Source organism: Martes martes, assembly GCF_963455335.1.
Source record: "Martes martes genome assembly, chromosome: 17".
Taxonomy (NCBI): domain Eukaryota; kingdom Metazoa; phylum Chordata; class Mammalia; order Carnivora; family Mustelidae; genus Martes; species Martes martes.
Window position 1 is genome coordinate 7333617 of NC_137905.1, and position 13146 is coordinate 7346762.

A 13146-nucleotide genomic window follows, 5' to 3' on the forward strand; every position below is an offset into this window, starting at 1 on the left:
CACGCATGCATGTTCAGTTGGGCACATGTGTGCACACATGTATGCACACTGTGCAGGTGCATGCGTATACATGCACACACTTATAGATGGTTATACATGCACGTGCACATACATATACAAAGGCATACACAAACACACATATATATGCCTTTGCACACCTGTATATGTACACACATACATATGCACACACACCTACACATACATACACACACGTGAACACATACATACACACACCTACATATATACACACACTTTTTGGGTACATAGTGTGTACACAATATTATACCGTTATCATAGATCACAGCTGGAAACCCAGAGAAGGGACTCCCTCTGCATTCATGCACTCAATAAACATTTACTAAGCACCTACTACATGACACACTTTGAGAAATACAACCTGGAATGCGTCAGTTCGAATCCTAGAAGAGAAATGGCTCAGGGTGATCCAACATCATATCTCTGTGGGCAAAGCTGGGATTCAAACCCAGACTGCCAAGCCCCGGAGTGAACGCTCTTAACCACGATACTGCCTCCCTCACCTTTGCTCACGTTCCCCTTACCCTACCTGGGCTGACTTGCAGGATATGTGGAGACTCGTCAGCTCGCTGTTTAAAGCTCTGAAGGTGCCATCACCTGCCTCTGGCTGGGACTCAGCAGCACTGATGGACATCAATCACCTGCTGGCCTTGGTGCAGGAAGTCGTCTGTCTGCAGAACATGGCAGGACCGGAGCTCTGGGAGGAAGCCAAACAGAGAGAGGACCCTTTAATGCTCCCTCTTGAGTCTCTACAAGCAAAACGTAAGTCATGATGTTTCTGAGCTGAGAAAGGGGGCACGTCTGGACCAGGTGGATACAGGACTTAGGGCCGGCTCTGTATCACTAGGAGTGAAGATGTCCTACAGGGTCTCCTCCCTCACCGACCTCCACTGCAACCACCTGCCATCACTTCCCTCTTTCTGCACACAGGCAACCCGCTCTCTTCACAACACCAACCTGCCTTTCCACTAAGGACCATCCCACATCTTGTCCTTCCATCTGGAATGTTCTTAGCATCTCCTGCATTGCTTTTATGCCGCCCTGCTAAATCATGACTTGTGGGAAGAGCTCTTTAAAGTCTGCAGCCAACTTTGCAGGACTGTGAGCTCTGTGAGGTCAGAGCCATCTGACTGTCCTGTCTCCATCGTTTCCCTAGTGCCTAGCCCTGTACAACACATAGAAAGCATGCAACAAACATGCATGGGGTGATGTCAGCATAGGAGATCATTATGGAAAGCACAAAGCAAAAAGGCAGGCTGGTCTTTCATATGTGGTTAGAACAGCACTGGTCAGCCTGGTAACTCTGGGTACTGGCTCTGCCATTAATGGGCTGTGTGACTTTGGACAGGTTACTTCAGTTCTCTGTGCCTCAGCTTCCTTTTCTGTAAAGCACTGGGGGATGCAACGTCAAACCAGATCCACTTCCAAATGTGAGGGGCAGGACACAAGATGATGGACAGGACAGTAAAAAACATTAAAGAACACTGAGTTGTAGAGTGAAAAAGTCACTCCTCCATTCTGTTCCAGACTTTCTAGGAGCAAACCTCAGTTTGGTACAAGTGTGTCTTTAACACCCTTTTAACACTCGTTCTGTTTGGCAGAGAGATAGCAGGTCTCAAACTTGGAGCTTTTTGAAACAGTATTCAGCTAGAATTTAGTACCATTATTTCTTTCCTGTCCATCTTCCACCCACATCAATGCCACCAGTGTTCAGACCAGGCTGTCCAACAGAACTGCCTACAGTGCTGGAAATGTTCTGCATCTCTGCACAGCAGTATGACACACACAGGCCCCATGTAGCTCATGAGCACTTGAAATGTGGCTGGTGTGACTGAAAAACTGAAGTTCTCATCTTAATTTCAATCAATTAATGGGTCCAGTGGCTGCCATAATGGCTGGTGTGGGTTAAGAATGCTGCCATTTTTTAATACACCAGGCTGATCACTGTCTAAACCTTGTTTAGAACACAGACATGGGGTCTACAGAATGGGGAGTTTGAATTCATAAACCCTTGGCCACACCTCTGATGCAGTGAATTACATTTCTGGGGCCAAGGCTGGGATCTGCAGTTTTAACCAGTCACTCAGGTGACTTTCAAGCACACTTAATGTTGAGAGTCAGTGCCCCCAAACAAGATCCCACATCTTTATTGGCCAGGCTCATGCTAACCCCATGGTCAGCCCCATCTTGATCTCCATGATCCAGCCACCCTGGAGGATTTGTCCCAGACAGTTGGACTTGGGCTGCCCACGAAGGCTGTCTTGCAGGAGCTCTGCTGATGCCTGCACTGGACTCCTGGCCTTGAGTTTGGGGACTTTGGTGTTCATAGCAGAGGCCTTAGAACAGTGACTCTTGAGTCAGCCAGGCCCTAGGGCTCTCTCTGCTGCAACAGTAGCTGTGCAACTTTGGACAAGTTGCTCAGCCTATGACTCAGCTTCCTTCCCTGTAAAATGGGAGTATTGATCCACTTTGCCTCTTGGCTCATTCTGAGGACCGAATGAGGTCATAAGACACAGGAAAACTTGGACCCAGCCTGGTACAAAGCAGGTATTCAGTAAGCAGTGTTACAATTGATTGGGAGTGATGGTATCTTCCAGAAACATTGCCAGAGGGCTTGCAGCATGAAGGCTGTTGATGTCAGAACCTGCAGCTGTGGCTTCAGCGAGGAGGGTAAGGGAGGAGGCCTGAGTCAGTGGGAGGCAGAGTTGATGTTGTCCCAGACCTTCACTGTCATCTAACCCAAGCCCAGTCGCACGCTTCTCCACAGTGCTGGTTACTTTCCCACTCATTCACATCTCACTGGTGACTGCAGAGGGGCTGTGGGGTGAGAGTGCTCTCTCCCGCCACCTCCCATATCTGGTTTCACATACCTCTTGTAAACACCGGTCCAATCAGCCTGGACACTGACTGCTCTGGGAGAAGATGCCCCGGGGCTCCAGCCTCCCAGCTCAGGGCCAGACTCCCAGGCCTGGTTCTGTCTGGAGAAGCCAGGCCCAAGCTTCCCCTAGAAGGCATCAGGAATAGTGGAAATGTTCAGTTTTTTTTTTCTTGCAATGAATAATTTAAAACAAAAAACACCTTTGTTTGTTTTAAAACTTTTTAGGAAGCTGAAATTTGAACAAACCAACTGTATGAAAACACTCATGAGATATTCTGGGGGAAACTTGACCTCTCACTGGGTATTTCACACTATTAAGCGATTATCGTTACTCATTTTAAATGTTGATAATGACATCATTTTAAAAAGAGCCCCTATATTCTCCAGAAGCATATTAAAATTAAAATATTTAGTGACATGACCTGGGCCTTGGAATTTGCTTCGAAATCATCCACATGGAGAGAGTAGGCTGGGTGCCAGGGAAACACAACTGGCCGTGAGTTGATAACTTTGAGTAGTGAGTATGTGTGCAGGCTCATCTCATTACTCTACTTTTTTAAGTTTAACAGTTTTCATAATAAAATGTTGAAAGCAAAAGATTAAGACAAACACTATCTTTGGCACCAAGCAAATCTTGTGTATATTAAAATAATAATATATTTGTTGGGATGCCTGGGTGGCTCAGAAGGTTAAGTGTCTGCCTTCAGCTCAGGTCATGATCCCTGGGATCGAGTCCTACATTGGGCTCCTTGCTCAGAGGGGAGCCCGCTTCTCCCTCTGCTTGCCATTCTTCCTATTTGTGCGTGCTCTCTGACAATAATAAAAATCTTTAAAATAATATTTGCTGATGAGCTAATATCATATCTAGGATTTGCTTTAAGGTATTCCAGAAAAAGAAGAAAGTCGGGGGAGGGGGCAAGGACAAAACAACATTGGGAAAAGGATTGTGCTTGCGGCAGCAGGCGATAGACACTTACTCTGTTCTCTTCTGTCGATGTGTAAGGAAATTTTGAGAACGCCCTTGATAAAAGGTGAAAGAGGAACATATGAATCCTAACTGGCCATGGGAGCCTGGTACCTTTCCCCATCTTTCTAGCTCTCTCATGCCATGGTGCATAGTAAGTGCTCAATACCGAAAGCTGTTACTAACGTTTTTATGGCAGGCAGTCTGCTCTGGCATTCAGCACCAGCTAATGCTCTCTGTCCCCTGTCCTCCAGAACAAATGCGATGCCTGATGCCAGAGGTGGGCCCAAGTGACCCTCAGAAGGACAATGCCTACAAGCAGTGTCTCTACCTTCAGCTGGAGCACATGGAGCAAGAGCTTCAGCTGGTGGGGCCCTGTGCCTTCCCCCAGAGCCAGAGCCGCGCCCGGGCCCTCAGCCAGCTGCAGATGCTGAAGGGCTATCTGGGGGGACAGCTGGGCACCCCACCCCCAGCATACACCAGGTAATCCTCTCCCCTGGGTGCTGAGTGGGCACCTGCCCCCTAGTGGGGGGCCTGCAGAGAGACCATACCCCAGGCCACCTTGGAAGGATGTTCACCCAGATAACATGTATAATATGAATAATACATTTCCTCAATTCTAAAGATCCTTTTAATTGTGAGATAGGCCAGCAATTTACAGGAAATTTCCCCTCAGAAAAAAAAAAAACCCAAAACACCAAGTTATTAAATCTGCCCTTTGAGGTGGGTACCAGTTACGGAGGTGGGTATGGGATGCCAGATAGAATATAGAATAGCCCTTTGAGGTGGGTACGAGGTACCGAATCTGAGAGGTCAAGGAGCTTGGCCACAGTCACACAGCTGGTGAGGGTAAAGTGGGATTTGAACTTGAGCCTGGCAGGTGCTACTCTGATCATACCCACCCTGCATTTCAGCTTCCCGATGGCGAGCAAGCGTCCTCGAGGCCTGCCCTGGTGGTTCGTCGTGGTGGGCTGGCTCCTGGTGGCAGCCACCAGCGGCGTGGCAGCCTTCTTCACCATGCTCTACGGCCTGCACTATGGGCGGGCCAGCTCCCTGAAGTGGCTCATCTCCATGGCCGTCTCCTTCGTGGAGAGCGTGTTTGTCACCCAGCCCCTGAAGGTCAGGCTGCCCTGGACCCCTCTGCCCACACTTTCCCTCCTGCCAGCTGCCCTGTCCTTAAGCTCAGCTGTTCTTTGCCTATTCATTACAAATCTACACAACACCTTGCTGGAGAGGTGGTGCTGGTAGCACGTGCGGAATTATAATGAACTTAATCACTATGATAATCCAAGTTCTGGGACAGGGGCTCTGGGACAGAGACTCTAGGCCTGGCCTAGTGGCTTATCAAGATGTGGCAGGTAAGCATCAGAATCACCCTCAGGAGGGTCCTTGCCTCTGGTTCTATAAATGACAACCTGAGGTTAGGAAGGCAAGATCACAAATATCTTGCCCTAGGTTACGTGTATATACCATATTTCCTCAGTTAATACCACATTTCCTCAATTCTATGTTATATTCTATAATATATAATTATAATATATATATATATATTCCATAATTCCTCAAATAATACCGTATTTCCTCAGTTCTAAAGATCCTTTTAATTGTGAGATAGGCCAGCAATTTAGAGGAACTTTACCTTCAGAAAAACAAAAACAACAAAAAAACACTGAATCATTAAACCTGTGTGTCATTTGGAAGACACACTCCTATTTCTGAAATGTAAAGTTATTGTTAGAGTTGGAGAAATACTGAGCCCTAGACTGGAGCTTGGAGCCACAGCTCCCCTTGGAAGGAGTCAGGTGGTAGGAATATACCGTGTGTTGGGGTGAGGGGGCGGGGACTGCAGAAAGGAAGGGACATTTACAGTGAATCTTTACACCTATGAGACTCTCCAAATCCCTAACCCCCATTTTACCTAATAGTCCTAATAGGACATTTACAGTGAATCTTTACACCTATGAGACTCTCCAAATCCCTAACCCCCATTTTACCTAATAGTCCTAATAGTCCCCATTTTACCTGAATAGCCTTTATCAGAAGATTTAAACAACTCCCGACATCTCCTCCAATCTAGTCTGAGAATAATAAGAACGGAGTCATGAGCCGTTTTGTTCCCAACCAAAGCCCAGAATCCTACTAAGCTTGTGCACTGTAGGTGCGGAGGTGAAGGCACCGATGGAATGAAGAAAGGGGGAGGGGCGGAGGGAGGGAGGGAGGGAGATGTAATTCAGCGCTAGAGATAGTGCTCCCTCTATCAGCAGGGGAGTGCAGGGGCGAAAGTGCAGGTGGGAAAGCTCCGGTATGAGAAGCAGGGGGAGCTCAGGATTCACAGTCTCTGCTTGGTGGCCAGATGCTCTGGCCCTTTCCCTTCACAGCCACATCCCCTCTTGGCACAGGATGGCCTGGTTCCCACCTTACTTCCTCAGAGCATGGCTTCTGTGCCCAGGACACAGATGTGGCCTTGATCCTGACCCCTCTCTGATAAGGAGTTGACAGTGTCCAACCCAGGCCTGGGGTTCACAGTGGGTGTTTTTCAGGTGCTGGGCTTTGCTGCCTTCTTTGCACTGGTCTTGAAGAGAGTAGAAGATGAGGAAGAGCCGGTGGCCTCCCTCCCAGGACGTCTGTCTGGCCCAGGTAATGGTGCATAGGTGGAGGCAGGGGCCTAGAACCCGATGAAGATGAGACGGCCCTACAAAGCCCAGCTGCTGACTTTTTTGCCCCATCATTCCTTCACCTCTGATTGGGGAAGCACCCCCAAACCATCCAAAACTCTCTAGAGCAACCTTGTTCCTTCTCTACCCCAGCCTTTATCTCTGGCACCAAAGCATGACCCCTTGGCCAGAAGAGGCTCCTTGGGGACTGCACTTTACATGGGCGTCATTTTCTGTGTAATCCCAAACAAGCAGCTTTCTCCTCCTAAGCTCAGGGCCCTGGTCTTTAGAATGAAAACCAAAACCAAAGATGCTTGCAGGTGGGTTACAGAGTTCCAGGATAAGGGTCTGCAAACCACAGCCTTGAGGCCAAATCTAGCCCACTCTCCATAAAGGAAATGTCCATAAATGAAGTTTTATTAGAACAGAGCCATGCTGGGGCACCTGGGTGGCTCAGTGGCTTAAAACCTCTGCCTTCGGCTCAGGTCTTGATCCCAGGGTCCTAGGATCGAGCCCCGCATCGGGCTCTCTGCTCAGCAGGGAGCCTGCTTCCTCCTCTCTCTCTGCCTGCCTCTCTGCCTACTTGTGATCTCTTGTCTGTCAAATAAATAAATAAATAAATAAATAAATAATAAATAAAAATAACAAAATCTTTTAAAAAGTAAAAATAAAAATAAAAAAAGAACAGAGCCATGCTGACCCCTGCTGGAGGAGGCCACTGAGCAGCCTCCTGTCCCGCAGCCTGGTTTCTCATTTCACAGCCTAAACTCCTGAGAGTTTACAATAAGAGCCTACAATAAGATAATCACAAAACAAATAAGCAAACAGAACAGAGTCAACACTCCAACAGTGTAGGCAGAGATTCTGACATTCGGGGAAAATACAACGGGAATAAACAAAAGGCATACCTACATTATTGTACTGATATTATTACATAGTGTGGTTTCCTCATGGGCTGGTATTCTTCCACTCTAGGATAGGGTTTGAGCTTGTTTTGTTTTGGCTTTGAGGATCCAAAAGGTCCATTAAAATCTTCCCAAGACAAAAGAGTGATTTTTGTCCCAAGAGATTTGGCAGCCACTCAGGGAGTACTTGCTGTGTGCCAGTCAGTTCAATGGCTTAGGACCATGATTTACATAAAACCCACTCACTGTGAGTGTGTAACTCATTGATTTTAGTAAATTTCTAGAGTTGTGCAACCATCCTCCTAATTCGTCATCCTCAAAGGTTCCCTCTTGACCATTTGAAGCCAATCCCTGCTCTCATCCCTGGCAACGCAGCTCGGGATGGAGCAAGTCGCCCTTGGAAAGCACAGCCCACAGGGAGACACACATTAGACAAGTAAACAAGACAAGCGCAAAATGTGAGAACTCAGGGAGCACATAGGAGAACGCAGGCCTTTCTGCTGAAGTAGTATCTATGTTGGCTCCTGGAGCCTGGCGAAGGGAGGGAACGCACATTGAGCCCTTGCAAAGGCCCTGAGGTGCGACAGAGCTTGTCATTTTACAGTGATTACGTGTGGACCAAGCAAGGGGAATTAGGGGGAGAATGGTTCAAAATGACGACTGAGAGGTGGGTGGGGAGCAGAGCCTTGTAGCCCCCGGGTGGGTGCTGGGATTCTGGAGTGCTGCAGAGGAGAGAGGCATGATCTATTTTGTGATTTGAGAAAGATCATTGTGGCTGCTCTTAGGAAACCAAAAGTACTGGGTCAAAAGTACCTGTGGGGAAAAGACTACTGGAATGGTCCAGACAAGAGGTGACGTGTCCTGGCACTGGGGGTGGAACGAAAGGCATGGATTCAAAAGACATTTGGGGCAATATGCCCCTATCAGAACGGCTAAAAGTAAAACGTGAAGTAAAAAATGCTGACAAGGATGCAGAGAAACTGGAGCATTCACGCACCGCTTGTGGGAATGGATCCGTCACTCTGGAAAAGTTTGGCAGTTTCTTTCAAAAGTAAAAATGGACCCACCATATGCTGCAGCAATTGCATTCTTGGGCACTTATCCCAGACACATGAAGACTTATTTGCATGCAAAAACTTGTATATACATGTTCAGAGCAGGTTCATCTAAAATAGCCAACTGCTGCTCCTAGGAATTTACCCGAGAGAAATGAACATATACGTCTCTACAGACACCTGTATGTGAACGTTCGTAGCAGCATTATTCCTAATAGCCAACACTAGTAACAATCTAGATGTGAATGCATGGACAGGAGTGTACCCATACCAAAAAAGGAACTAAATACTAATTACACAACAACATGGATGGACTCCAAACCGTTATGCTAAGTGAAAGAAGCCAGACACAAGAAATGATGCACTGTAGGATTCCATTTATATGTAATATCCAGAAAAAAAATCTATAGAGACAGAAAGCAGATTAATGAGGCTAAGGGTAGGACAGACTGGGAGTGGGGACTGACTTCATGGGGACGTGAGGGAACTTTCTGGGTTGATGAAAATGTTCTAAAACTGGGTTATGGTGATGGTTGCACAACTCTATAAATGTACTAAAATCATTGTATTGTAGACGTCCAGTGGGAAAATTTATGAAAATTATAGTTCAATAAAGTGGCTTAAAAAAGAAGGTACTTAGACATGACAGGACTTTGAAATATTAGTGACCCTCCTTCTTCCATCCATTACAGTTTCGGGAACACTGGGATCTGTCTTAGGGTTTAGGAGCACAGGGAGGGGAGGGTGTTGTGCTTTCGGTATGAGGAGAATCCTCCAGCTGGAGTAGGGACAGAATTTTGAGCGTAGGGATGGCAGGGGCAGAGGCATGGAGGGCAGCATCGGGAAATGGCTCCCGAGAAGTAGGAATGGTGGATCCTGTTCCTGGTGAAGACAGGAGGCTCCTGGTTAAAAAAGTTGAGGCTGGTTCCACTGCCTTTTGGGGGACGGTTCTCATGTCCTTGCTTTCACAGACCCCTCTGCCTTGTTCCGAGCACGACGATGCAGCAGAAAGGACATTTACCAGCCGCCTTTGGCCACTGACATCGAGAAGATGAAAAGCACCCATCTCAAGGAACAGAAGGCATTTGCCTTCATCAGAGAAATCTTGGGTAGGCAACCAAGGTCACCCACAGCAGTCTCCTCACTCAATGGTTGTCAGCACAGACTTCAACAGACAACGATATAATCTTTGACAGACCCACACTGTCTCGCCCCAGCTTCTCCCCTATATTTAAAATCCCTTGGTGGCCCCACATGGCCCTTAGGATAAAATCCAAACTCCCTACTGTGGCTCTGCCCACCCTGGGTCACCTCTTGCAGCCCCTTGTGCTCTGAGCTCTGGATACACCATGTTCTGCTGCTCCTGGGACTCCTTCACTCTCTGGACCCCAGGCCTTTGCCCAGGCTAATCTAATCTGCTTGGAATGTGTCTCCTCTCCTCCCCATCTTCTCTTTCAGCTAATTCCTTATTCTTTAATTCTCAGCCCAAAGACTATGTCTTCGGAAAGACTCCCCAAGCCCGCTGACCACGAGCTTTCAAACATCACTGTGTATCTTAGTCTGGGTTCTCCCATAAGCAGATTGGAGTACAAGTAGTTGCTTTGGGAGGTGATCCTGGGAAACACTGGTAGAGAAAAGGAAAGTATAGAAGAGAAGGGTGGTGAAAGAAGGTTTGGTAATGAATGGGTTCCGTGTGAGAACTGGAGCTCAGTCCTGCTGGGGACCTCTGTGGGGGTATAAAGTACACATCTCCGGGTTGTCACACAGGTCACTGGTGAGGGCTGCTCTCGGGGAGGACATGGACCCTGCAGCACTCCCGCCCTGCCTTCCCAATGGTTGAGCACATACAGCTGGACAAATGCAGAGAGCAGGGGAGCTTGCATAGGAGTAGCAGCATGTTACAGAATGAAGAGAGCCTAGAGGTGTGGGCAGAGCCCCAATTCATCCCAGGGAGGGGTTGCTGGGATGCAATATTCCCAGGCCCTGAACCCAGAGATTCTGGGTAATGCTCTGCACCCCCCACATTCTGATGGCTGGCCTCCTAAACTAAATCTTTGTATGTAAGGGGCCCTCACATCACACTCACCTGTCCACAGGTGAGCTCCATGAGCGCACAGAACACAACTGTCATTTTCATTGCTCTATCCTCAGCATTGTAACATGGCAGAGCCCCATTTTCAGAAGATTCTTTTTAAGAAATGTTTATATAGCATGAACTCTGGGCAGGCCCTATTTTTAAGTGCTTAATAAATATTAATTCATTGACTCCCTCATTACAACTCTGTGAAACAGAATTATTATCCCCATTTCACAGATGAGGAGAGTAAAGCAGAGGGGTTAAGTCACTGGTAAAGCACATAGACAGGAAGTGGTGGAGCCAGGATTTGAACCCAGGTGGCAAGCTCATATCTGTGGATTTAACTCCTTCCCACTGCCTAAGGATTGGTTCCACCGTCACTAGGGGGCAAGAAGCTGGTCTACAAGACCTCAACTATTCTGAGCTGTATGCCATTCTGTCTCCTGCCTTGGGCTTGGTGGGATTTGGGAACCCTGCCTGACCAGGGGCCATGCCTCCATTTTCAGCATACCTGGGCTTCCTGTGGATGCTGCTGCTGGTCGCCTACGGGCAGAGGGACCCCAGCACCTACTACTTCAACAGACACCTCGAGCACAGCTTCACCCAAGGCTTTTCAGCTGTGTTAAGCTTCAGAGAGTTCTTCGTGTGGGCCAACACCACCCTCCTGAGCAACCTATACAGTTATTACCCAGGTACTTTCCCCTCACCCGAGGACAGACGTCAGCCCCCTTGTGCAGACTGCTTTCTAGGAACAGGAGTGGATCACCGTCACCATCAGCCTCACAGAGAGCCAATAACCACAGGGCCATATGCTTTGAAAGAGAGACCCTCAGAAGGCTGTGTGTGCACAAGAGAGGGGCCCTAAACCTTCCCTGATGCAGAGTGGAGGACAGTCTAAGTGAGAGATACATGAGCATGAATCAGCTAGGCAGAAACAGTATACCGGGTGCACGGGACAACAGGGGGAAAGGAAAGCCTGAAGTACCACAGCACGTCCCTGGAATTACAAAGCGCTGAGTGTGGCTGCAGTGTAAGGTATGAGTTGAGGACAAGTTAAATGTAAAGCAAAAGAGAAATAGGGGTCAGATCATCAAGGGTCTCAGAAGTTCTATTTTATGCTTAAGGAAATGAGAAGGCATTGACAGTTTCTCCAAGAGGGAGTAACATAATCAAATTTGCACTTAAGAAGGATCATTCTAGAATGATGTGGAAGTTGGATAGAGAGTAGTTAGGATGCTAGAGACAATGGGGCTGATGGAGGCATGAGAGGAAGGGGTGAATGGAGAAATGAGCATGGGTGCAGACAACAATGAAGAAGAGTTGATGAGCCTTGTTGACCATTAGGATGTGGGCATTGAGAGAAAGGGCACGAAGCGTCTCCAAGTCGATGACTAGGTGCTGGGGGTACCATTCCTCAAGAGTTAAGTTATGCAAGAAGTAGACCACACCTAAGCTTGGAAGATGGTGATGAATATAGCCTGTGATTGGCCATGAACTACTTACTCTTGACTGTTTTTACATTGGGTACAGTGAAGTTCATGTTAACATCCAGACCAGGATGCACTAAAACAATTTTGATGGCTAGGCTAACCCACCTGTTTTTCATCTCCAGGCTTTATCACGGATGGGAACTCTAAGCTGGTGGGCAGTGCCCAGATTCGCCAAGTGAGGGTCCGGGAAAGCTCTTGCCCTCTTGCCCCACAGCTGCAGGCTTCTCTCGATGGATGCCATGCACCATATTCCCTGGATATTGAAGATCTGTCAGACTATGGGGAAGGCTGGAATGCCTCCATACCCAATAACAGCAGTGGCTTTTCCCAGGCTTGGCAGTACCAGACCCAGAGCCAACGCCGAGGGTATCCCATCTGGGGCAAACTCACTGTGTACCGTGGAGGAGGTTATGTGGTCCCCTTGGGGACTGATCGCAAAAGCGCATCAAGGTAAGACTCACTTGACTCCTGCATACCCAAGGAAAGCCATTTCCTAGGGTCTGGGTCTTATTAACGGGTGCAGCAAAGCTCATTCATGTCATTGTAGGGAGGAACTGGAGGACTCAGAAGTATTCAGATTGTATTTCCGGGTCCCTGGAAACTGCAATCTGAGAGTCCCTCTCCAGCACTCTCAGCCTGGTGGGCTGAGTCTGGTGGCCTCTGCTAGAGCCAGTAGGGGTGTGGAGGTCTGCCACACAAAGCCATCTACCACGAGGCAGGTGGGAAGTGGCTAAGGCTCTTAATCTTAGCCAAGAACCATGCTTTTATGTGCAGTGAATTACAGTAGCAAGGAAGAACACTGAGTTTGGAGCATTCACTGTTTCTATAGTGACAGAAGCAAGCCTGCTCTTTGTCTGAAGGACATTACCTTATCCCTCGAGGTAGCTCACTACAAACACAGCCTTAAGAAATGGCTTGGGTAAAAGCCCAGCCAGGACCTTGCATTCCTGGAATACCCAACATGGTTGAGCAGGGACATCCAGAGCCTATGCAGACTGCTTCTCCCAGCACACTCCAGAGTTAGAGAGACCTAAGTGTGAAACCCTGGCACTGCTCCTGTTAGCTATGTGGTCCCAGGCAAGTCAGT

At 48.0% G+C, this 13146-nt stretch overlaps 1 protein-coding gene across 1 annotated transcript in view; it reads left to right on the top strand.

The window, feature by feature from the left end:
* LOC308357906 (polycystin-1-like protein 2) overlaps positions 1-13146 on the top strand; it is a gene marked incomplete at its 5' end in the record, with an annotated part of 90501 nt that overhangs the window by 64372 nt on the left and 12983 nt on the right. The window contains 7 exons of the mRNA XM_080827785.1: positions 582-798; positions 4133-4361; positions 4793-4997; positions 6419-6515; positions 9464-9601; positions 11076-11261; positions 12182-12509. Coding sequence (XP_080683911.1) covers positions 582-798; positions 4133-4361; positions 4793-4997; positions 6419-6515; positions 9464-9601; positions 11076-11261; positions 12182-12509 — 1400 coding nt within the window. The remainder of the gene's footprint in view (positions 1-581; positions 799-4132; positions 4362-4792; positions 4998-6418; positions 6516-9463; positions 9602-11075; positions 11262-12181; positions 12510-13146) is intronic.